This window comes from Lagenorhynchus albirostris, chromosome 11 (genome assembly GCF_949774975.1).
Source record: "Lagenorhynchus albirostris chromosome 11, mLagAlb1.1, whole genome shotgun sequence".
NCBI classification, from domain to species: Eukaryota; Metazoa; Chordata; class Mammalia; order Artiodactyla; family Delphinidae; genus Lagenorhynchus; species Lagenorhynchus albirostris.
This window is the reverse complement of record NC_083105.1, coordinates 67,427,055-67,454,404: the sequence shown is the minus strand read 5'-3', so window position 1 is coordinate 67,454,404 and position 27,350 is coordinate 67,427,055. Positions and strand designations below refer to the sequence as shown.

The 27,350-nt window shown below is 38.4% G+C and overlaps 1 protein-coding gene across 1 annotated transcript in view; it reads right to left on the bottom strand.

Annotated features, from left to right (window-relative positions):
- The window catches only part of NELL2 (neural EGFL like 2), a 492,411-nt gene that overhangs the window by 278,561 nt on the left and 186,500 nt on the right, over window positions 1-27,350 (bottom strand). The window contains exons 5-10 of the mRNA XM_060165069.1: window positions 7,487-7,663; window positions 7,304-7,400; window positions 4,830-4,902; window positions 4,577-4,659; window positions 3,219-3,347; window positions 1,632-1,734 (exon numbers count right to left, since the gene is read on the bottom strand). Of these exons, the coding sequence (XP_060021052.1) occupies window positions 1,632-1,734; window positions 3,219-3,347; window positions 4,577-4,659; window positions 4,830-4,902; window positions 7,304-7,400; window positions 7,487-7,663 (662 nt within the window). The remainder of the gene's footprint in view (window positions 1-1,631; window positions 1,735-3,218; window positions 3,348-4,576; window positions 4,660-4,829; window positions 4,903-7,303; window positions 7,401-7,486; window positions 7,664-27,350) is intronic.

Genomic DNA, 27,350 nt, shown 5'->3' with positions numbered 1-27,350 from the left:
GCACTTTGTATTAATGAATTTCAAAATATTTTACCATTTTATGAAGTCTAACTACATGCTTTCTGGGAAGATTTCAAGCACAGTCTGACTGAATAGGCAGCTTACTGCTGGTAACAGAGACAAATGGTAAAAGCAGACCTGAAATTCACAACTTCTGACTAATCCATCTATCATGATGGTCCATTATTCCAATCAGCCTGTCTCTAATAAAATCAACATCACTTAATGTAAATGTGAATGTAAATATTCACAGGTAACAATGCAGAAGTATCAGTGGAAAGGATGAAAGAAATAAAAGCCAAAAGTATGATTCCTGCTACTGTTGTGTAATGAATATAAGTCCTACAGAGGGCCCTTCTTCCTCCTACCTCCAAGCATCTACAAAAAAAACTACAGAATATCGTCACAAGCTTTTCATTATTAATAAAAGTTCAAGGAAGAACTCAGATTACCCCTCACCAAGGAAATTAGCTGGTGACATGTGTGAGAACGACTGCATTCAACCTTTCCTGGTTCAGTCAAATCTACTTGACTAGGCTAATACACTCTCATGAAATGGATTGGCTTCAAGGTAAAGTCTAACAAAATTAAATATACACGAGCTCCTGAGGGAATTAAATCAATGGACTACAAAGCGACTTCCTGATTTTTCTCTGATAACTTGTCACTCTCGACAGAAGGAGCACCCTGCACACTGCGTAGGCAAGAGTAAGGTATGGCGGTGGTAACGGAGACCAGTGAGCATAAAAACCCTAGGAAAAGCAGCTGTTACTTTTGTTTTCCTCTCCTTCCCTCTCCCTTGCCCTCCCCCCTTTCTGTCTTGTGTGCGTGCGCGTGCATGCGTGTGTATGCTTATACTGCACTTACACAGCCCTATATAGTCTGCAAACTTTATAACAACCCAGTTTTCATATGTTACTATTGCATGGTAAAAAAAAAAAAATAGTAGCTAAATTTTAAATGCTACTTTTAACATGGACTTAAGGCAATCTTTTAAAGTGCAAGTAACAGAGATGCGATGATTTATGTTATTAAATAAATGATTTAGAACCCATTTGAGGATAGCTATCGATTCAAAGAGCATTTCCAGACGGCAGAAGTGAACTGCATACAACAGCTGCTAAAAGGCAGATGGCTTCCTCATTCAGTGGCATGAGCCTCTTTTATGAATTAAGATCATGGCCCTGCCCTGTCCACACTGGACAATCCTATAACAATGTGCACTTCTGTGGTTTGGACTAATAGGGTTTTGTATCTTCTGCTGTTGAAGGTCACTTGTACCTTGGATTTTCTTGTTTATCTTGACTGAGTGTGGACTATTCTCAACCTAGTTGAGAGGTATTTGTATCAAGCAGTGTTAATGAGAGAAGTGCCTTCCACTAAGTTTCTTACATATCTTTGCCACTACTGTCACTGTACAGAATAGATTCCTCCAAGAAAAACTTTCTTGCTAAAATACAAGTATAGCACTTTTAAGTGGAAAAGAACTGCTCAACCAAAATAGAGAAGGTATTTCCATCATTTCTAAAAGCTATTTAGCTTACCCAGATTAAACCAATGATGGGTGAATATTTACTAATACAAAGCTTTATTTTTGCCAAAAAAGTATTCATCATAAAAGTTATGCTCACGTTTGCATTCCTTACAGCACTTGCCATCCACGTATGCAAGAGCCGACTTGAGGGGGCAGTCAGGATTTGGGCAAATCAGAGTTTCACACTGGACGGTTCCATTCTGAGAAGAAAACAGTATTTTAAAGAATTTCCAAGTTGCAGCTTGGTAGCTCAAGTATTGTTTAATATATTTCTTAAATTTCAAACTCTTCATGTAAAATGTCATAAATACCACTATTCTCTTTGGTTATTATACAGCAAAATCCATAATACAGTAAAACCCACAGTAATACAAATTGGGTCATAACACAGATGGTGACTGGCTCCACCTTCTGTCCAGCAACTGAGCTAGAGTTCTCACCTCCTGTTGTGAAGTGGATGAGGACAGGTGTGGAGGGAAGGGCACCTGCTGACAGAGAAACAGCAGGCTGAGGGTCAGCCTGGGGCACTCGTGTCTCCCCAGATGACTCACAAAATGAGCATCAACAAACGAGGAGATTTTTGGAATAGCTGCTGCCGTGCTGGAGACCCAGTCTCAGGATGCAGAAATCTTCCCAAGGATATTTAAGCTTGGACAGGCCACCACCATGAATTGATGCTGACAGTCATCACAAGAGGTGCCAAACGGCAAAGGGGACCTCAAGGAATTTGATTCCCGAAGGTCACCCAGAGCTCCCAGGTAGGTTAGCTGCTTTTCTAGTCGTTTTATTGACTTCACATACCACATCCTGTATTTTACTCAATTTGATTTTTGGCACCCATTTAACAAGTTGGGAAGGTTTTACTGTATTTGTAAAATGTTATGACTTTAATAGGAATCTATGTTCCTGAATAGAAATCATACGAAGCAGGCACACACACACACCTGTACGGTTATTTCACAGCTAACTTTGACCTTCTTACATCATGATCTCCCACTTTTGAATAAACCGGATGAACTTGGGAAAAAAATTTTTTAGACCTCTGACTTCTTTCCAGTCAACCAGTTTTAACAGGTAATTCATATGGAATTTAAAAGTTCAAAACTAAACTCCTTTTGAACTTGTCTTTGAAAATGAACTTACATGTTTGAAATAATAATGCACTAAATATTCTACTTAATTAGTGAGCAATTAGAGAACTCAAACTTATTTATACTCTATAATTTGTATTCCGCTGTATTAGTAAACTTTTAAAGATTATTTAAACTCCATTATTTGTTTGCACAGCCCAATCTGGACACAGTATTTCCTGTTGCACTTAATTTAGTTTTATCAAAATGCATTAATAAAACATGAGGGGAAAATCCCTGGAAAAGTTAAGGATAACAGGATAGAATCCTTTGGGAATCCCTCTACTGACCCAATTTAAATTGTTAACTTCATGTGCGGACCAGTAAACTTAAAACTTTGTAGCATTCTGAAACCGTAATCATCTTTATAGGCTAGAAAGTGTCTTTAATAAGGCAACACACAGTCCTTTAGATTTGACCGGGTTTGCTGCCACTTTAGTGTTGTGTTTTGAGGAAATGGGTCCCGAAATTTTCATGATGACATTGTTTTAATAAATTTTTAAAGGGTGGGGACATCTGAGTTCCCTTAGTCTGAACTCCAGCAAAAGCCATACCAGGCATGTGCAGTTCTTACAGCCGTCTGTCCACGACTCGAGTTCTCGGTAGGTGGTTCCCTTCATGGTGCAAGTCCTTTCACAATAGCACTGGTCCAATCTATTCATTCGCTGTTCGGCTCGAGACAGCTGTGGCACAAAGGAAGGGGTTCATATTGTTCACCATTCCAGCAATGCAGAAAGGCAAAATACTCCAACAGGCATCTGACTGTTTTTCAGATGAATAGCTGTAATGATGGCTGTGCCCATCAACTATTTATTATAAATATACATAAGCCTTTATTTTTTTATTTTATTCTTTTCCATTGTGATTTATTACGGGATATTGAATATAGTTCCCTGTGCTATATGGTAGGCCCTTATTGTTTATTCACTCTCTATATAATGGTTTGCATCTGCTAATCCCAAACTCCCAATCCATCCCTCCCTCACCCACCTCTCCCTTGGCAACCACAAGGCTGTTCTCTACGTGTGAGTCTTTTTCTGTTTCGTAGGTAAGTTCATTTGTGTCATATTTTAGATTCTACATATAAGTGATATCGTATGGTAACTGGCTTTCTCTTTCTGACTTACTTAATTAGTGTGATAATCTCTAGGTCCGCCCATGTTGCTGCAAATGACTTAAGACTTTAATTTAAAAGAAAGGATTTTTCCCCCCTTCTTTTTGTAGTAAACTTGCCCCCTGCCTTTGGGGGAAAAAAGCAGGATTTATAGGACGGAAAAGAAGGCTAAGTCAAAATAGCATCATCCACGATGCAGAGAAGCATTTTCCATTTTTAAAAATGTCTAATTTCATGACTATGTCTGCTCGAGTGCAAACATAAATTTTAGAATATATATTGGGTCAGAAACAAATCATTGCTATACAACACAACTTCCAGGTCATAAGTAACTGCTATGCAACAAGACAACAGCCTGGTGAAACTATAGGTAAACTTGATACAGGCTTAAGACAGCCAACATTCCTACAACTGTAACATAGTGGTAGAAAGATTTCGTGGGACCACTTCCTTGACATAATTCTAGTGCTCATATTCTTTACAATGTCCTCTTGCCTCCTTCCTTGCAAAGAAAAACTAAATAGTAGTAAAAACTAAATTAAACAATAAATCCTATTGTCGTAATAAGCAGTGTAGTAATCTGCCTCATTCTTGATTTACTGAATCATTTGTTATACAGATGGCTAGGGTCTGAATATTTATAAGCCCCTTTCTTGAGCAGGGATTTCGGTTCAGTCCTGGTACACAGTAGGGTATAAGAAAAGTCTCAAAGGTGAACAACTGTGGTTATAAAAGGAATTGTAAGGAACCTCAAGGATTTGTGAGCTCCCCCAGACTCTATTTCTAAAGAGCTTTTACCTTGGCTGATGTTTTGGCTAAAATGTCCTGCAGCTCCATGATTTTCTGCACGAGTCCATGAAAGTCATTGCAAGTTGGACAGGCTAGAATTACAAACACCACATTGGTCAAGTTATATTTATAAGGAGTTCAATCTGGTTAAGTCTATGCTGACAACTAATATATAAAAACTCTAATTTCAAACTGACATTTTGGACAAAACTAAGCAAGAAGCATACTTTTCATTACACGGTGTGAGAACTAATGGACTTACTGCGATTAAGATCTGGGCACTGAGCAATAAATCCTTGGGGCATGACAAGTAATTGCACGTCTTGCATTATACCCTGTGTGAGAAAAATTTTGAAAAAGACGTATTACTTTCATCTACCCAAATTATGTTCAACAGTCAAGTTCAGGAAGGGAAACATTACAGGATAGACTCACCAAAATCCCTGAATAAAAATCTTTTTGAATACATTGCTTTGACTTCAAACCAAAGGGAAAGAAAAACATCAGGCAGGCAAAATAGATGATTACCCACGTACTTTCTTATTGATAATATTTTTAAAGCCTTAAGAGTAAATGTCAAGATATAATTAAGGGACAATAGTATGTGTCTGGGGAAGTTATTTTTAGTTAGCCACTGAAGAAAGGCTTGAAAATGACCTTTAAAAATCAACCTGAAAATCACTTTGGGTTTCAACAACAGTGAAACTGATACCCGTTTTAAGTTAACTGCAATCATCAAAAAGAAAACAAGAGAAAAGCTAAGTCATAAGAACAATGCTTATTCTAGCATTTCTTGTTTCTCGGTTGGATATTTTAAAGTGAATTTCTCAATTTAAAAAGGACAAGAGATTTATTAAACAGCTACAGCAAGACTTAGTGATGAGTCCTTAGGAGTACAGAAAGTTTAGCCTAAAATTTTTTTAAATGCCAACTGGAAATGACCCATTTTACACAGAAGGTCACATCACATGTTTACATGTGAAATTTACATGCATCCTTTGTCATTAAGATATAATTAGCTTCCAGCTTACAAGGCTCTTAAAGCAATGGCCAAATGGTAGCTCAGAAACGACCTCATCAGACACACTCCAGCGTCCCTTTCATTCACCACCCCTCTCTCTTCCTTCAACATCTTTATATATTTTCTTTAAGTAATATTTCACTTTATCCCTTTTGAAAAATGGAAATAGAACATTTAATGACAGAGGTGACATACCAACATATTATTAAGACAATTTTGAATGTACCTACAAAGATTTACCAGTCAAATCCTGGACTAGGTATCTTCTACATATTTAATCTGATTCATAGCATGGTACAAAAACAGTGTCAGTGTAAGTGATAAATATTTAAGTATACTCTGTGGCAATTGCTGGATCTGCTGTTTGCTTGGGGTTTGGATCAGGGAAGCAACTTGTATACAACAAAATCCTATCACTTGGTAGCAGCAACATGAAAGCAAAGCTACCATGTAGAGTTCTATAGTTTGTGTACTGCCCAAATCTAGTGAGCACCATTTACAGTCTACAGTAAAAATGATGGCCCCTAGAGCAGTACACATAACTGACATGTGAGGTTTCTGACGCCCCATCTGGGCTCCGTGGGGAAGAGCGCCATGATTAAATAGAGGAGAGACTCAGCACCTATAGCAAAAACTTGCTACCCCTTATGTGGGAAAAGAGCACTGATTTTTCAGGACTCACGAGCATGGGATCAATTCCCCATGATTGGCTTTGGATAAGTTGTTTAAACTCTCTGAACAAGTTTATGCATATGTAAAAGAGATTTTAAAAACATTTTAAAGGCCCTGAACCAAGGCTAGCAAGACTAGGATTCGATGAAATAACACATTCAAAGCACCTGGTTTCCAGGTAGCAGTTTAAGTAAGTTTCAAAAATACCTTTCAGGGAATACAAACCTTTCTTAGAACACAATGTTAAAGTTACTGGTACCTACTCTAGCTAGAAATCCCTGAGTTAGACACATCACCTATCATTGTTTCATTTAACAACCATTTGCCGAGCCTCTTCTGTATGACAGGCAGTGTCGGAGTCATTGGAGGGAAAATGATTATACTATGGGCTTGTAATCAAGCAGTTTTCTGAACTTTATTTCCTCAACCTTAAAATACTGAAAGTTAAACGGTATGTCTTTTAGATCCTGTGATGCAATTCCATGGAGTGTGTCTCCAAATAGACAATAAGAAAAAGATATAAATTATAACTGCTTTCTAGTTTTGATAGATTTGTGCATATATATATATATATATATATATATTCCTTTCTCACTTTCAGAAGTACGAAGAGACCATGAATAATGAATATTGAAAAGTTTTAATCCTCTATTATTAACACCCCAATAAAAGTCTCATCAAAGGTTATATTTCAAAGGTAGAGAGTTTATTTGTATATTAACATTTTAGATTTTTATTATTTTGAATGCCTGATTTCAAGAAGATGTTAACTCTGCCCTGATTGGGCCTTATGATCATCTCTGTTATGTTTAAAGTTCAAACTCATTCAGGAAAAAAAGAGAAAATAGTGCTGACCAGCTAAATTAAACAACAGTGTAAAAAAAAAAAAAAAAAAAACTAAAACAGAAATAGACACAAATAGAAAAAAACTATACACATCAAATTATTTTGCTTTACACCATAAAAAGCAAAACGTACTTTTCCAAATTCATTAAAAAGCATTTCTATTTACACTTTATGCTCAGACCTTAGTCAGAAGATACCTTAAAATATCCGTGTGCATTATTTCTCTGTCCCAGCCAAAATGATGTGCCCACAGGCAAGTCTGTGGAAGGCTTTTCCACGACTCTTTCATATATTCTGCAAAGAAGCATCAGGTAAGTAATGTGCATTAACCGTCATTTCTTAGAATCTTCCGTTACCTGAACTGAGAACATTTCACTTACTTATTGCAGTCGACGTGTAAAATCAAGTGGGAGGCACTGATGGCTAAGGAGAGCTTGTGCCACTTATCATCAGCCAAAATGTAAGGAAACACTTCCGTGTGAGGATGGTGGCTGCCGGAGGAGTGGTAGTGCAGTCTGACTTCATTCCGATGGCCGCTGCTTTCCAATTCCAGGTACCTGCACAGAGAAGAAGAATCACACGAGGCCCATTGAAAATAAAGCTCAAAAATGATGTACATGACCTCTGTCTCCAGAAAGATGGAATAGACATAATTTTCCTATTCCTCCCAATAAGTACAACTAAACAGGATATTATAAAACAAACAATAAGAAGAGTCTGAAAGATGGAGAAAATTTTTTAAAAATGCAAGGGCACTCAGGGCCCGAGTAACAACAGAATGGTGAGTGAAGAGGGTTTTCTTTTTGCCTCATATATGCCAGTCTTGGAGGTGGAGAAACCAGCAACCTGGAAATACCAATGGATGCAGACAAAACAATTCCCCTCAAAAACCTGCTCACTCTAGCTAAAGTACCTAAAAAGGAGAAGCCCAGAAAGACAAAAACTTTTAGAGAACAACCACTCTATTCCAGCCAAGCACCACAGGAAACACTGTGATTCCATCCCCAAACATGTCAGCAAAGGCTAAGTGGGGAGCCTAGATTTCCACTCTCTTGAGGCAGAAATCAGGTACCCAACGCCTCTGCCAGGGTGGTGCCAATAAAGGCCAAGTAGAGAGCCAAGAACCCTGTAACCCTGTCAGCCAGTGATGAGACAAATCATGGCATCAGTGGAGACCATGTTCCATCCCTAGTAACAAAGCACACTGGCTTCTCAGAGGAGGCCTAGTGGAGAGTCAGAATTTTCACCATCACCCTGCAGTAATGACACCATCCCTACCAGTGTTTGGTAGAGGCCACGTGGGCAGTTGGAACTTCCACCCCCTCACCCAGAAATAATAAAAGTTCTCACTTAATTGTCAACTGAAGGCCTAGTAGGGAACCTGGATTTCTAGTTCCACCTGGAAATAACAAGATGACACCCCCTCATCCTCTGCCAGTGCATTGTCACAGAAAGTCACATAAAATATGGAGTTTAATGAGATCCAAGTCTCAGAACATGATACAAATATATCCATGTTTCAATCCCAGTCTCAAAACATTATACAAAAATATCCAGGTTTCAACCCAAAATCAAACAGTATACCAAGAATCAGAAAGATCTCAAATATAATGAAAAAAGACAAGCAATAGATAGCAACATCACAAGATGACAGAGATGTAAAAATTACCTGACACAGATTTTAAAGAAGCATTGATTAAAATGAGCAATTACAAACATATTTGAACAAACTTGAAACACATGAAAAAAAGTTAGAGGCTGAGATTGGTTCAAGATGGCGGACTACAAGGATGTGCTCTCCCTCTTGCGAGAGCACTGGAATCACAACTAACTGCTAAACAATCATCGACAGGAAGACACTGAAACTCACCAAAAAAGATACCCCACATCCAAAGCCACAATGAGATGGTAGGAGGGGTGCAAGCACAATAAAATCAAATCCCATAACGGCTAGACAGGTGACTCACAAACTGGAGAACATATACCACAGAAGTCCACCCACTGGAGTGAAGGTTCTGAGCCCCACGTCAGGCTTCCCAACCTGGGGGTCCAGCAACGGGAGGAGGAATTCCAAGAGAATCAGACTTTGAAGGATAGCAGGATTTGATTTCAGGACTTCAAGAGGACTGGTGAAAACACAGACTCCACTCTTGGAGGACACACACAAAGTAGTGTGCACATCAGGACCCAGGGTAAGGAGCAGTGACCCCACAGGAGACTGAACCAGATCTACCTGCTAGTGTTGGAGGGTCTACTGCAGAGGCGGGGGGTGGCTGTGGCTCACCACGAGGACAAGGACACTGGCAGCAGAAGTTCTGGGAAGTACGCCTTGGCGTGAGCCCTCCCAGAGTCTGCTATTACCACCACCAAAGAGCCCAGGTAGGCTCCAGTGTTGGGTTGCCTCAGGCCAAACAACCAACAGGGAGGGAACTCAGCCCCACCCATCAGCAGACATGCAGATTAAAGTTTTACTGAACTCTGCCACCAGAGCAACACCCAGCTCTACCTACCACCAGTCCCTGCCATTGGGAAGCTTGCACAAGACTCTTAGGTAGCCTCATCATCCAGAGGGCAGACAGCAGAATTAAGAAGAACTACAATTCTGCAGCCTGTAGAACAAAAACCACATGCACAGAATGACAGACAAGATGAAAAGGCAGAGGGCTATGTACCAGATGAAGGAACAAGATAAAACCACAGGAAAACAACTAAATGAAGTAGAGATAGGCAACCTTCCAGAAAAAGAATTCAGAATAATGATAGTGAAGATGATCCAGGGCCTCAGAAAAAGAATGGAGGCAAAGGTCGAGAAGATGCAAGAAATGTTTAACAGGGCTTCCCTGGTGGCGCAGTGGTTAACAATCCACCTGCCGATGCAGGGGACACGGGTTTGTGCCTCGGTCTGGGAAGATCCCACATGCCGTGGAGCAGCTGGGCCCATGAGCCATGGCCGCTGAGCCTGCGCGTCCGGAGCCTGTGCTCCGCAACGGGAGAGGCCACAGCAGTGAGAGGCCCGCGTACCACAAAAAAAAAAAAAAAGAAAGAAATGTTTAACAAAGACATAGAAGAATTAAAGAACAAACAAACAGAGATGAACAATACAGTAACAGAAATGAAAAACACAGTAGAAGGAATCAATAGCAGAATAACTGAGGGAGAAGAACGGATAAGTGACCTGGAAGACAGAATGGTGGAATTCACTGCTGCAGAACAGAATAAAGAAAAAAGACTGAAAAGAAATGAAGACAGCCTAAGAGACTCCTGGGAAACCATTAAATGCAACAACATTCACATTACAGGGGTCCAGGGGGAGAATAGAGAGAGAAAGGACCAGAGAAAATATTTGAAGTGATTATAGTCAAAAACTTCCCTAACATGGGAAAGGAAATAGTTACCCAAGTCCAGGAAACACAGAGAGTCCCAGGCAGAATAAACCCAAGGAGAAACACGGTGAGACACACAGTAATCAAACTGACAAAAATTAAAGAAAAATAAAAATTATTGATAGCAACAAGGGAAAATGACAAATATCATACTAGAGAACGCCCATAAGGTTAATAGCTGATTTCTCAGCAGAAGCTCTACAAGCCACAAGGGAGTGGCATGATATATTTAAAGTGATGAAAGGGAAAAACGTACAACCAATATTACTCTACCCAACAAGTATCTCTTTCAGAGTTGACGGAGAAATCAAAATCTTTACACACAAGCAAAAGCAAAGAGAATTCAGCACCAACAAACCAGCTCTACAACAAATGCTAAAGGAACTTCTCTAACTGGGAAACACAAGAGAAGAAAAGGACCTACAAAAAAAACCCCATAACAATTAAGAAAATTGTAATAGGAGCACACATATCGATAATTACATTAAATGTGAACAGATTAAATGCTCCAAACAAAAGACACAACTTGCTGAATGGATACGAAAACAAGACCCACATATATGCTGTCTACAACAGACCCACTTCAGACCTAGGGACACATACAGAATGAAAGTGAGGGGATGGAAAAAGATATTCCATGCAAATACAAATCAAAATAAATCTCGAGTAGCAGTACTCATATCAGATAAAGTGGACTTTAACATAAAGAATGTTACAAGAGACAAGGGAGGATACACATAATGATAAAGGGATCAATCCAAAAAGAAGATATAACAATTATAAACATATATACACCCAACATAGGAGCACCTCAACACATAAGGCAACTGCTAACAGCTATAAAGAGGAAGTCGAAAGTAACACAGTAATAGTGAGGGACTATAACACCTCACTTACACCAATGGACAGATCATCCAAAATGAAAATTAATAAGGAAACACAAGCTTTAAATGACACAATAGACAAGACAGATTTAATTGATATTTATAGGACATTCCATCCAAAAACAGCAGATTACACTTTCTTCTCAAGTGCGCATGGAACATTCTCCAGGATAGATCACATCTTGCGTCACAAATCAAGACTTAGTAAATTTAAGAATATTGAAATCATATCAAGCATCTTTTCTGACCACAATGCTATTAGATTAGAAATCAGTTACAGGGGAAAAAATGTAAAAAAACACAGACACATGGAGGTTATTTTATACGTTACTAAATAACCAAGAGATCACTGAAGAAATCAAAGAGGAAATTAAAAAATAACTTGAGATAAATGACAATGAACACAAGACAATCCAAAACCTATGGGATGCAGCAAAAGCAGTTCTAAGAGGGAAGTTTCTAGCACTATAATCCTACCTGAAGAAACAAGAAAAATCTCAAATAAACAATCTAACCTTACACCTAAAGGAACTAGAGAAAGAAGAACAAACAAAACACAAAGTTAGTAGAAGGAAAGAAATCATAAAGATCAGATCAGAAATAAATGAAATAGAAACAAAGAACACAATAACAAAGATCAATAAAACTAAAAGCTGGTTTTTGAGAAGATAAACAAATTTGACAAACCATTAGCCAGAATCATCAAGAAAAAGAGGGAGAGGCCTCAAATCAAGAAAATTGGAAATGAAAAAGGAGAAGTTACAACAGACACTGCAGAAATACAAAGCATCCTAAGACACTACTACAAGCAACTCTATGCCAATAAAATGGACAACCTGGAAGAAATGGACAAATTCTTAGAAAGGTATAACCTTCCAAGACTGAACCGGAAAGAAATAGAAAATATGAACAGACCAATCACAAGTAATGAAATTGAAACTGTGATTAAAAATCTTCCAACAAACAAAAGTGCAGGACTAGACGGCTTCACAGGTGAATTCTATCAAACATTTAGAGAGGAGCAAACACCCATTCTTCTCAAACTCTTCCAAAAAAGTGCAGAGGAAGGAATATTCCCAAACTCATTCTATGAGGCCACCATCACCCTGATACCAAAACCAGACAAAGATACTACAAAAATAGAAAATTACAGACCAATATCACTTACGAATGTAGATGCAAAAATCCTCAACAAAATACCAGCAAACAGAATCCAACAAAACATTAAAAGGATCATACACCATGATCAACTGGGATTTATCCTAGGGATGCAAGGATTCTTCAGTATACGCAAATCAATCAATGTGATACACCATATTAACAAATTGAAGAATAAAAACCACACGATCATCTCAATAGATGCAGAAAAAGCTTTTGACAAAATTCAATGCCCATTTATGAAAAAAACTCTCCAGAATGTGGGCATAGAGGGAACCTACCTGAATATACTAAAGGCGTATATGACAAACCCACAGCAAACATCATTCTCAATGGTGAAAAACTGAAAGTATTTCCTCTAAGATCAGGAATAAGACAGGACGTCTACTCTCGCCACTATTATTCAACATAGTTTTGGAAGTCCTAGCCATGGCATTCAGAGACAAAAAAGAAATAAATGGAATACAAATTGAAAAAGAAGAAGTAAAACTGTCACTGTTTGCAGATGACATGATACTATACATAGAGAATCCTAAAGATGCCACGAGAAAAGTACTAGAGCTAAGCAATGAATCTGGTAAAGATGCAGGATACAAAATTAATGCACAGTAATCTCTTGCTTTCCAACACACTAACAACAAAAGATCAGAAAGAGAAATTGAGGAAACACTCCCAATTACCATTGCAACAGAATAAAATATGTAGGAATAAACCTACCTAGGGAGACAAAAGACCTGTATGAAGAAAACTATAAGACCCTGATGAAAGAAATCAAAGATGACACAAACAGATGGAGAGATATAGCATGTTCTTGGTTTGGAAGAATCAATATTGTGAAGATGACTCTACTACCCAAAGCAATCTACAGATTCAATGCAATCCCTATCAAATTACCAATGGCATTTTTTACAGAACTAGAACAAAAAATCTAAAAATTTGTATGGAAACACAAAGGACCCTGAACATCCAAAGCAGTCTTGAGGGAAAAAAAGGGAATCAGACCCCCTGACTTCAGACTATACTACAAAGCTACAGTAGCCAAGACACTATGATACTGGCACAAAAACAGAAATATAGGGCTTCCCTGGTGGCACAGTGGTTGAGAGTCCGCCTGCCGATGCAGGGGACAAGGGTTCGTGCCCCGGTCCGGGAAGATCCCACATGCCGTGGAGCGGCTGGGCCCGTGAGCCATGGCCGCTGAGGCTGCGCGTCCGGAGCCTGTGCTCCGCGACAGGAGAGGCCACGACAGTGAGAGGCCCATGTACAGCAAAAAAAAACAAAAAAACAAAAAAAAACCAGAAATATAGATCAATGGAACAGGATAGAAAGCCCAGAGATAAACCCACACACCTATGGTCAACTAACCTCTGACAAAGGAGGCAAGGATATACAATGGAGAAAAGACAGTCTCTTCAATAAGTGGTGCTGGGAAAACTGGACAGCTACATGGAAAAGAATGAAATTAGAACACTCCCTAACACCATACACAAAAATAAACTCAAAATGGATTAGAGACCTAAATGTAAGACCGGAAACTATAAAACTCTTAGACGAAAACATAGGAAGAACACTCTTTGACATAAATCACAGCAAGATCTTCTTTGATCCACCTCCTACAGTAATGGAAATAAAAACAAAAATAAACAAATGGGACCTAATTAAACTTAAAACCTTTTGCACAGCAAAGGAAACAAGACGAAAGGACCACCCTCAGAATGGGAGAAAATATTTGCAAACAAATAAACAAAGGATTAATCTCCAAAACATATAAACAGCTCATGCAGCTCAATATTAAAATAAGAAACAACCCAATCAGAAAATGGGCAGAAGACCTAAACAGATATTTCTCCAAAGAAGTCATACAAATGGCCAAAAAGCACATGAACAGCTGCTCAACATTACTAATTATTAGAGAAATGCAAATCAAAACTACAATGAGGTATCACCTCACACCAGTCAGAATGGGCATCATCAGAAAATCTACAAGCAACAAATGCTGGAGAGGGTGTGGAGAAAAGGGAGCCCTCTTGCACTCTTGGTGGGAAGGTAAATTGATACAGCCACTATGGAGAACAGTATGGGGGTTCCTTAAAAAACTAAAAATAGAATTACCTTATGATCCAGCAATCCCACTGTTGGGAATATACCCAGAGAAAACCATAATTCAAAGACACATGCACCCCAATGTTCATTGCAGCACTATTTACAATAGCCAAGACATGGAAGCAACCTAAATGTGTATCAACAGATGAATGGATAAAGAAGATGTGGTACATATATAGAATGGAATATTACTCAGCCATAAAATTGAATGAAATTGGGTCATTTGTAGAGACGTGGATGGATCTAGAGACTGTCATACAGAGTGAAGTAAGTCAGAAAGAGAAAAACAAATACCGTAATTAATGCATATATGTGGAAGCTAGACAAATGGTACAGATGAATCGGTTTGCAGGGCAGAAATAGAGACACAGATGTAGAGAACAAATGTGTGGACACCAAGGGGAGAAAGTGGCTGCGGCGTGGGGCAGGGGGGGTGATGAATTTGGAGATTGGGATTGACATATATACACTAATATGTATAAAATGGATAACTAATAAGAACCTGCTGTATAAAAAAATAAATAAAATTCAAAAATTAAAAAACAAGTTAGAAAGCCTCAGCAAAGAAATAGAAGGACCAGATAAATAAAGAAGAACCAAATGGAAATTTTAAAACTGAAAAATACAATAATTGGAATAAAAAGCTCAACAGCAAAATGGAGGGGACCAAAAAAGAGTCAGTTAACTAGAAGACAGAACAAAAATTATCCAATCTGAGCAGCAGAGACAAAACAGACTGAAAAAAAATGAACAGTCTCAGAGCCCTGGGAGATTATAACAAAAGTTCTAACATTTTCATAATCAGAGCCCATAAAAGAGGAAAAAGAGGGTGAACTAAAAAAGTACTTGAAGAAATAATGGCTGTAAACTCCCCAAATCTGGTCAGAGACATAAACTCACAGATTCAAGAATCTGTGCAAACCCCAAACAAGATAAACTCGAAGGAATACTGATCATAACGAAACTTCTGAAAACTAAGAATAAAGAAAAAAATATTGAAAGCAGTGAGAAAAAAAATTGACACGTTATGTATAGGAAAAAACAATTAGAATGGTAGTGAATTCCCCAGAAGACGCAATGAAAGCCAGAAGGAAGTGGAAAAATATTTTTGATGTGACGAAAGAAAAAGCTATCAGGCCAGAATCCTATACCCAGTGAAAATATCCTTCAGAGATGAAGAAATCAAGGCATTCTCAAATTAAGAAAAACAAGGATAATTTGAACCAAGTTTTAAACTTAGATATGTTATGTTTAAAGTACCTAATGAGCATTCAAGAGGACATGTAGGGAGGTCAGCTAGATCTACCAGTCTGAGATGGAGAGAGGTCCATCATGGAAATAGGACTTGGGAGTCATAGACATAGAGATTGTATTGAAAGCCATGAAGGCATAGGGATTACCCAGGGAATTATTATAGATGAAATGACACATTAACATTTTGAGGAGGAACTAGCAAATGAAACCAAAGGCCAATGAGAGCAGAGGAGAAAAAAAGTGACAGTGGTGTCACTCACTAAAAAAAAATCTGATAAAATACCAACTATCCACTCATAGGGGAATTATACATCCATGTTCTGGAACACTATGCCACTCTCTGAAAGCATGAAGTTCTGACGTGAAATAATGCCATCGTTAATTACCAATATGAATTAAACTTAAAAAAAGCTCTATAGAATCCCATTTAGTTTGAGAAAACTGTGTGTGTGTGTGTGTGTGTGTGTGTGTGTGTGTGCGTGTTTAGAGAAAAAATGATCAAGAAGGATATATGCCAAAATGTTAACAGTAGTTACCTCAGGGGAGTACAATTTGGGGGAAAGGATGCAACAACCTTCTCAAATATTTTTATAACCTTGAATTTTCTCCATTAATTATGTATTACTTCTTTAATACAATACATACATACACACATATATAGTAAAATTCTATTTTAAGATAAAAAATAAACTAAGTAATCCAGAATATAAATCATGTGTAAACTTATTAAGCATAAATAAAACACCAAGTTGTTTGGTCTTTGATCCAGAAGATACCAATCAGAGAGTCCCTTCTATCTTATTATTTGATAACAAGTATTCATTATTTAATCAACTAGTGAGTTCTATAATGATAGAGAGATATTTGCATTTTAAAAAAATAACATCAGCAAACACATCACCCCATTGCTATATACCTTCAGTTCTTCTACCACATGGAGGCAAGAACCCTACCACTGCTGTCAGTCTGGTCTCTTCCTCTAGATATTACTGTCACCTGTACTGAAATTCCTAAATTTGAGGCACCAGAATTATCCTTAATAGCACGGAGGCTGACACTATGCTGCACAAACAAGAACAACCCTTCAGTAGTTAAATATTTTACCAAAAATTACATTTTTATCAGCATCATTCACTCAGTTTTTTTTTAATGAAATAGATATGTAATACACAAAAAACATCTAGTGAAAAGAAAAATAAATAATGATGTAAAACACTTAGAAGTGTGCCTAGCATGTGGTGAGTATTCAATAAATATTATTCATTTCCTGAACTCCACCTGTCCCCCATTGGATGGCATCTAAGTGGGAGGTGGCCTCCCCTCACCTATCCCCCCACCCCAAGGCTCAGCAGATCAGTGTGGTTAAACTTACCCAAGCCCTAAAGCCTGACCTCCGCTTCACACATCCTGGTAGCCCTCCTGGTAGCAGTAAGCTACTTCATCTCTCTGTGCCTCATCTGGTTACCCAACTATAAAACAAAGATACAAATTGCACTTGCCCCAAAGGACTTCCGTGAGGATTGGAATGAGTTAATTTAAGAAAGCACTCAGAACACTGTTGGGCACGCCCAAAACACGATAGATATTTTCTCCATTTCAAAAAGCAAAGGTCAAATCCTCCGTCTTCCTCCCCGCGGTACAGCCAGGGACAGGTCCATGACACATGTTAGCAATCTGACACTCTTCCTTTGGACTGGGTATCTGGATGAAGCACAGCAAGGAAGAGAGGGAGGAGGGACCCCTACATTGTGATAGGGCAGCAGCATCCCAGTCTGCTATATTAAGGTCACTCTGCATCTTGCTTCCTGTTTGCTGACCTGCCAGGGCACTTTTGATTATTGCCTCCTCCAAATTCTGGTGCCTCAGCCTCCCATCAGTACAGTAAGCTACCCTGCCTGTCCACCACCCCCGAAGTCACCTTACAAGCAAGAACCCTAACTAATACATTACAGTTGTGACCATGGGGAAAATATATAATTGGAATAAAATGTATCAACATTTTTAAAAGCAACTGAGTGACAGAACTATGTATGAAGTTTAACCTTCTTTGTATTGTCCTTTATTTTCCCTTTTATGTTTAATGAGCATTTACTACCTTAAATTGAAATCACATTTTAAATCCCAAGAAGATAATTTGTCACACTTCAACACATCATGTCGCCCTGATTTGTTATTCACAATCTTGAGAAGTAACTAAAATCAGAAATAAAGTTCACCCTTTATAATAATTTATGCCCTTGTTAATCAAATATCCTTTGCAATGACAGAAATATAAACTAAGACTAGGCTTTGAAGAAATAGGCAACAGTGGTAGGACATCATTCATTTTAACAACCTCCTTCATAACTCAAGATCAAATGATAAAAATAAGGTCATGTCTCATCCGCCAAAAGGTTGCACACAACATGAAATGAGAATTTTTCTGCTGCCTTAAATTAAACCTAAATAGAAAAATGATCAGATCACCTCAGAACATTAAGCTACAACCCAGTTGTAAATCAGTCACTTGAAGAAAAGCCACAGGCACTTCTAGTGCCAACTATATCATTAGTGTGGTTCATGGATGGTACAACTGCAAAGGAGTTATGTGCACAGGCTTTGGAATTGAAAACCAGCTCTGCCTCTCACTACCGTCTATGACCTGACCTCTCACTGCCTCAGTTTCCTCATCTGTAAAATAAGGATTCAACGGGATAAGCCATATAAAGCCTGGCATCTGAAACACAGGAAGCACTCAATAAATGGTAACTATTTTAATTATTTGTCAATAGTCCCAATTAGGCATCATTTATAAAGTCCAGCTTTTTATAGCCAATTCTGTGAATAACAAGCAATTTGAACACATTTTTTTGAAATTTTTTTGAGACAAAATTCTCATAACATAAAACTTACTGTTTTAAAGCATACAATTCAGTGTGCCGAATACATTTTTAATTGAAATAATGCAGAAACCAGGAGGCATAACTTGCAGATAAAAACAGAAGATTAATCCACTCTCATAGAAACTAAGTGGACAGAACTGGTATTATGGGGGCTCTAGTGTAACCAGTAAAATATGAAACATGAAGTCCAGTGGTAGGGCCAAATTTACTGTAAGTTAGGCTGCTGCGTTCACTTATTAGAAAGAAAACGGCTGTTTCACTTCGCCTCTTCCAATGATTCCCTCAAGTATTGAGGGAGATGGCAGAGTGGGGAGTAAAAGGTGTACTTCTTGGCATCCTTCATTAGAATCATATTGATTCTATTTTTATTAGTTTTTAACAGTATTTGGTCATCAGCAAGCCAGTATAATGCAGCAATTTAAAAGACCTCAGAGTCTTAATCCTGTCTCCATAGTTCACAACTGGACAAGTTAAAAATCTTCTCCAAGCCTCAGTTTCCTTCCCTATCAAATAAGGGTAATAAGAGTTGTGAACTTATATGGTTGTTTTGTAAATGAAATAATTTATAAGGACTCACTTTACACAGTTCCTGAGAAAGAGTAAGCACTCCATACACATCATGATTATGATTTATATTTCCTATGACATATTTATGCATGTTATTTAAACATCAGCAAATCTCCAGGGCTGATTTTAACTTAAACATGAATATCAGACAGAAAGTAATTTAGTGAGAATCTACCCAAATAATGATATTTGCATCTCATCTATGATATTCCCATCAAATGGTCATCCAGTTTGTTTGAATTCATCTGGTGACCAATAATTCATGACTTCCTAAGGCCAATCATTTCATTTTTATAAAACCAAGACCTTGCTTATATTAAAACATAAAGGGAAGATGGTTTTTTAAACTATGATTTATTTGTTCATTTATTCCAGCTAATATTTACTATGGGAACTGAGAATATGGCAATGAATAAGGCCAAACAACGGTGAAGCCTGGAGATTCTCAATAAAAAACTCATTATTAACTGAAAAATGTTTAGCCATTTCAAAACTAATAATAATACTACTATAAAAATCTTACTGCAAGAAGAGGAATGTAGCTAGATCAGTGAGGGTAACAAAGCTGCTTCAGGAATAATATAGCTAGGAAGCAAAATTACATCACCAAAGGGAAAGAGCAGTAGCAAATGGAAGTTTCATGATTGAAGCCTTGGCATCACACATGACGGCTTGAATAACAATCTCTCCATCTTATTACCCCACATAACTGAGTTTACAATAAAATAAAAGGGAAAGTGGCCATTCATGAAATGGAGGTAATTTATTACTAGCATGACACAAAAAACTCTAAGAAACAACACTTTGAGCTATGAACCTGGAGGGGAGGAGAATTTAGTGGCATCATGAGTACTTTTTAAATATCACTTTGCGAACGGTCTTATACAAGGATGGAGAAGGAACAGATATGATAAAGCACTGGTAATAAGTGGGTACTCACTCCACAGCACAGGGTATGCACGAAAGTCGAGTTGAAATGTTGTTGGATAAAGGGTAGCACCTACTGAATGCTATGTCCTCTCATAACCTCCATTCACTTAGTTGTGACGGAGACCAAGCAAGTGGAAATTAGTGAAAGACTGAAGAGAAAGGGTTCAAAGAAGAGGCAGACTCAAAGAAGATGAGTCTTCCCTACTTTATCAAGAATGAACCCAGGAACACACTGTTGTAAGGTTGAGGAAGATCAACTAGGGAATACGGATTGCTGTGATGATCTGAAAATGCACATATGCAAGTTCGTAGAAAATCTGGCTTACAGATTTGACAAGGGGTTCACAGATCCCATGAGGTCCATTCATGGACTCCAAGCTAAGCATTCCTGCCTTGTGGGAAGACCAAGCAGAATATGACTACTTGTGAAAGATCTGACAACTTGGTTTTATATATGTATACAATTTTTCTGATATAAAATAATTGGTTATAATAATACAAAAATTCAGAAAATTCACAAAACATGAAGACGATAAGTAAGATGACTAATGGTCCTGCTGGCAAGAGATGATCAATGTAATATTTTTGCATGTATCCTTTGCAGTCTTCTTCACTTAACCATACACTGTGAACATCTTTCCAAGTCAATAAAAGTAAAGCCACATCCTTTGTAATGGAAGCATGGTATTTCATAGTATAGCTGTGCCATGATCTAGTTAATATCCAATTTCCTATTACTGTTTCTGATTTTTCTTTTTTTTTTTTTGGCCATGCCATGCGGCTTGCAGGATTTCAGTTCCCTAACCAGGGATCGAACCCAGGCCACGGCAGTGAAAGCACTGAGTCCTAACCACTGGACCGCCAGGGAATTCCCCAGTTTTTCATTCTTAATAAAAATATTTCAATACATGTTTCTTTGTGCACCTGCACAATTTCCTTCTTGGAATAAATTATTATAACTAAATTGCTGATTCAAATGGCATACACATTTCAAAGGGACTTCTTATATTCATTCACTACTCACTCATTTATTCATTCAACAAATATTTTCTGAATGTCTATTTGTCCTAGGCTCTGTTCTAGGTTCTGGGGATATAGAAGAGAACCAAAGAGATAAAAATACCAGTTCTCCTTGAATTTATATTAAAATAAAGTAAATTAATAAAATACATCAAATAAACAGGTTACATGGTGATAAAATCTATGAAGAAAATTAAAAGGAGGCTAAGGAGTATGGTAAGATGATATCTAAAACAGGATGTTCAAAGAAAGCCTTATTGAAGAAGTGACATGTAGTGAAACCCTGAAGAAAAGCAATGACCCTGAGGCAGGAGCCTGCCTGGCAAATTCAAGGAATATCACTGAAGCCTGTGTGGCTACAGTGGAATGAGGAAGGGTCAGAATAGGAGGAAATTAGGTCAAAAAGGCATCAGAAAGCACAGAGGCAGACCATTTAGGGACTAAGGGTCTAAAAAATAACGTTGGCGGCTGTAGGTAGAAAGCTATGGGAGGGTTTTTTGAACAGAGTTTTAATATAATCATTTTGGCTGCAGTGTCGGAAATAAACTGTACGAAGGGTGGGAGATTACAAGGGCTAAATCAAGGAGATGAGTTGCTAGAGGTACCTTGGACCAGGGAAGGTGGTGAAAAGATTTTCTTAGGATTAAATGTGCAGTGTGAGAGAAATCAAGAAACCCTTCAGGGTTTTTAGCCTGCACAACTAGAAGAAAGCAGTTACCATTTACTGAGATGGGGAACACTGAATGAAGAGCAAGTTTAAGGAAGAGGATGATGAGTTTGACTTCTGACATGCACAGTTTGATATTCCAACTTATGCAAGTGAAGATGCAGGTGAGCTGTTGGATATACAAGTCTGGAGTCCAAGGGCAAAGGTCAAGATAAGAGAAAAAATTAATAATCCATTGTTTCATAGAGATGGGATTTAAAGCCCTTAGTATGAGATCACTCAGGAATTAAGTGAACATGGGGAAGAAGTCTGGGCATCAAGCCTTAGAACAGTCCTACATCCAGATGTCAGGGGTGTGAGGAGGAAGGAGCCAGGAGACCGAGGAATAAAACCAGGAAAGTGGGAGCTCAAGAAAAGAGTTTGGAAGGATGGAGTAATCAAAGTCCAATAGGATGAGGACTCAGAATTAGAGAATGGACTTTGCAAGATGGACATCAGTGGAAGTCTTGACAAGTACATTTTCAGTGAAGCAGAGAGAGTAGGGTCCAATAAAGAGTGAGAGGAGGGGAAATGGAGACAACCAAAGGGAAACAGAGAAACAGCAGTTGAATAGGTAAGGTCAATAAAGGGTTTCACATTTGGCTTGCTTTTCAGACTATAAATATTGTAGCATATTTATGTGCTTATGGAAATATCCGATAGAGAAAGTACAAAGTAATAGTGCAAAAGAAGAAGTGAATTCTTGAAGCAACGCCCTGAGAGGAAATGCAATTTCAAACGCAGTTTGGAGTGCTGGCCTTTGTTAGGGTTATGGACACTAAACCTATAAAGAAGGATAGTTGTAATTAAAATCATCCCACAAACATTACTCCAGTCTCAGATAACTAGATCAGTGAACTCTTTTGAATACTTCAAGGAGAAAGTAACAGCAATCTTTCACAAATTCTTCCAGATTACCAAAAAGGGAACACATCCTAACATATTCTATGAGGCAAAAACCTGACAAAGACATTACAAGGGAAACTACAAACCAATTTAATTCATAAGAATAGACGTAGGGCTTCCCTGGTGGCGCAGTGGTTTAGAGTCCACCTGCCGATGCAGGGGACACAGGTTCGTGACCCCATCTGGGAAGACACCACATGCCGCGGAGAGGCTGGGCCCATGAGCCATAGCCGTTGAGCCTGCGCGTCCAGAGCCTGTGCGCCGCAACAGTGAGAGGCCCGCGTATCGCAAAAAAAAAAAAAAAAAGGTAATTCACTACATGTTAACAAAATAAAGGGAGGAGGAACCAACATGGTGGAGTAGAAGGACATGCTCTCACTCCCTCTTGCGAGAACACCAGAATCACAACTAGCTGCTGGACAATCATCAAAAGGAAGACACTGGAACTCACCAAAAAAGATACCCCACAACAAAAGACAAAGGAGAAGCCAAAATGAGACAGAGGAGGGGTGAAATCACAGTAAAATCAAATCCCATAACTGATGAGTGGGTGACTCACAGACTGGAGAACACTTATACCACAGAAGTCCACCCACTTGAGTGACGGTTCTGAGCCCCACGTCATGCTTCCCAACCTGGAGGTCCGGCAACAGGAGGAGGAATTCCTAGAGAATCAGACTTTGAAGCCTAGTGGGAATTGACTGCAGGACTTTAACAGGACTGGGGGAAAGAGAGACTCCACTCTTGGAGGGCACACACAAAGCAGTGTGCGCATTGGGACCCAGGGCAAGAAGCATTGACCCCACAGGGGACTGAAGCAGAACTACCTCCTAGTGTTGGAGGGTCTACTGCAGGGGCGGGTGGTGGCTATGGCTCACCATGAGGACAAGGACACTGTCAGCAGAAGTTCTCGGAAATACTCCTTGGTGTGAGCCCTCCCAAAGTCTGCCATTAGCCCCAGCAAAGAGGCCAGGTAGCCTCCAGTGTTGGGTTGCCTCAGGCCAAACAACCAACAGGGAGGGAACCAAGCCCCACCCATCAGCAGTCAAGTGGATTAAACTTTTCCTGAGCTCTGCCCACCAGAGCAACAGTCAGCTCTACCCACCACCAGTCACTCCCATCAAGCCTCTTACATAGCCTCATCCACCAGAGGGTAGACAGCAGAAGCAGTAAGAACTACAATCTTGCAGCCTGTGGAACAAAAACCACATTCAAAGAAAGATAGACAAGATGAAAAGGCAGAGGGCTAGGTACCAGATGAAGGAACAAGATAAAACCCCAGAAAAACAACTAAATGAAGTGGAGATAGGCAACCTTCCAGAAAAAGAATTCAGAATAATGACAGTGAAGATGATCCAGGACCTCAGAGAAACAATGGAGGCAAATATCGAGAAGACGCAAGAAATGTTTAACAAAGACCTAGAAGAATTAAAGAACAAACAGAGAGGAACAATACAATAACAGAAATGAAAAATACACTAGAAGGAATCAATAGCAGAATAACTGAGGCAGAAGAATGGATAAGTGACCTGGAAGACAAAATGATGTAATTCACTGCTGCGTAAGAGAATAAAGAAAAATGACTGAAAAGAAATGAAGAGAGCCTAAGAGACCTCTGGGACAACAATAAACGCAACAATATTCGCATTATAGGGGTCCCAGAAGGAGAAGAGAGAGAGAAAGGAACAGAGAAAATATTTGAGGAGATTATACTCAAAAACTTCCCTAACATGGGAAAGGAAATAGCCACCCAAGTCCAGGAAGTGTAGAGAGTCCCATACAGGATAAACCCAAGGAGAAACACACCGAGACACATAGTAATCAAATTGGCAAAAATTAAAGACAAAGGAAAATTATTGAAAGCAGCAAGGGAAAAATGACAAATAACATACAAGGGAACTCCCATAAGGTTAACAGCTGATTTCTCATCGAAACTCTACAAGGCAGAAGGGAGTGGCATGACATATTTAAACTGATGAAAGGGAAGAACCTACAACCAAGATTACTCTACCCAGAAAGGATCTCATTCAGATTCGATGGAGATATCAAAAGCTTTACAAACAACCAAAAGCTAAGAGAATTCCGCACCACCGAACCAGCTCTGCAACAAATGCTAAAGGAACTTCCCTAAGTGGGAAACACAAGAGAAGCAAAGGACCTACAAAATCAAACCCAAAACAATTAAGAAAATGGTCACAGGAACATTCATAGCAATAATTACCTTAAACGTGGATAGATTAAATGCTCCCACCAAAAGACACAGGCTTGCTGAATGGATACAAAAACAAAACCCATATATATGCTGTCTACAAGGGACCCACTTCAGACCTAGGGACACATACAGACTGAAAGTGAGGGGATGGAAAAAGATATTCCATGCAAATGGAAATCAAAAAAAAGCTGGAGTAGCTATACTCATATCAGATAAAATAGACATTAAAATAAAGAATGTTATAAGAGACAGGGAAGGACACTACATAATGATCAAGGGATCAATCCAAGAAGAAGGTATAACAATTATAAATATATATACACCCAACATAGGAGCACCTCAATATATAAGGCACCTGCTAACGGCTATAAGAGGAAATAGACAATAACACAATCATAGTGGGGGACATTAACACCTCACTTACACCAATGGACAGATCATCCAAACAGAAAATTAATAAGGAAACACAAGCTTTAAATGACACAATAGACAAGATAGATTTAATTGATATTTATAGGATATTCCATCCAAAAACAGCAGATTACACTTTCTTCTCAGGTATGCATGGAATATTCTCCAGGATAGATCACATCTTGGGTCACAAATCAAGCCTCAGTAAATTTAAGAAAACTGAAATCATATCAAGCATCTTTTCTGACAACACGCTATGAGATTAGAAATGAATTACAGGGAAAAAAAGGTAAAGAAAACAAACACATGGAGGCTAAACGATACGTTACTAAATAACCAAGAGATCACTAAAGAAATCAAAGAGGAAATCAAAATATTCCTAGGGACAAATGACAATGAAAACACAACAATCCAAAACCTATGGGATACAGCAAAAGCAGTTCTAAGAAGGAAGTTTATAGCTGTAAAAGCCTACCTCAAGAAACAAGAAAAATCTCAAATAAACAATCTAACCTTACACCTAAAGGAACTAGAGAAAGAAGAACAAACAAAACACAAAGTTAGCAGAAGGAAAGAAATCATATAGACCAGAGCAGAAATAAATGAAATAGAAACAAAGAAAACAATGGGAACGATCAATAAAACTAGAAGTGGTTCTTTGAGAAGATAAACAAAATTGACAAACCATTAGCCAGAATCATCAAGAAAAAGAGGAAGAGGACTCAAACCAATAAAATTAGAAATGAAAAAGGAGAAGTTACAACAGACACCGCAGAAATACGAAGCATCCTAAGAGACTACTACAAACAACTCTATGCCAATAAAATGGACAACCTGGAAGAATGGACAAATTCTTAGAAAGGTGTAACCTTCCAAGACTGAACCAGGAATAAACAGAAAATATGAACAGACCAATCACAAGTAATGAAATTGAAACTGTGATTAACAATCTTCCAACAAACAAAAGTACAGTACCAGATGGCTTCAGGTGAATTCTATTAAACATTTAGAAAAGAGCTAACACCCATAATTCTCAAACTCTTCCAAAAAAATTGCAGAGGAAGGAACACGCCCAATCTCATTCTATGAGGCCACCATCACCCTGAGACCAAAACCAGACAAAGATACTACAAAAAAAAAAATTACAGACCAATATCACTTATGAATATACACGCAAAAATCTTCAACAAAATACTAGCAAACAGAATCCAACAACACATTAAAAGGATCATACACAATGATCAAGTGGGATTTATCCCAAGGATGCAAGGATTCTTCAATATACGCAAATTAATCAATGTGATACACCATATTAACAAATTGAAGATAAAAACCATATGATCATCTCAATAGATGCAGAAAAAGCTTTTGACAAAATTCAACACCCATTTACAATAAAAACTCTCCAGAAAGTGGGCACAGAGGGACCATAACTCAACATAATAAAGGCCATGTATGACAAACCCACAGCAAACATCATTCTCAATGGTGAAAAACTGAAAGCATTTCCTCTAAGAACCGCAACAAGAAAAGGGTGTGCACTCTCACCACTATCATTCAACATAGTTTTAGAAGTCCTAGCCATGGCAATCAGAGAAGAAAAAGAAATAAAAGGAATAGAAATTGGAAAAGAAGAAGTAAAACTGTCACTGTTTGCAGATGACATGATACTATACATAGAGAATCCTAAAAATGCCACCAGAAAACTACTAGAGCTAATAAATGAATTTGGTAAAGTTGCAGGATACAAAATTAATGCACAGAAATCTCTTGCATTCCTATACACTAATGATGTAAAATCTGAAAGAGAAATTATGGAAACACTCCC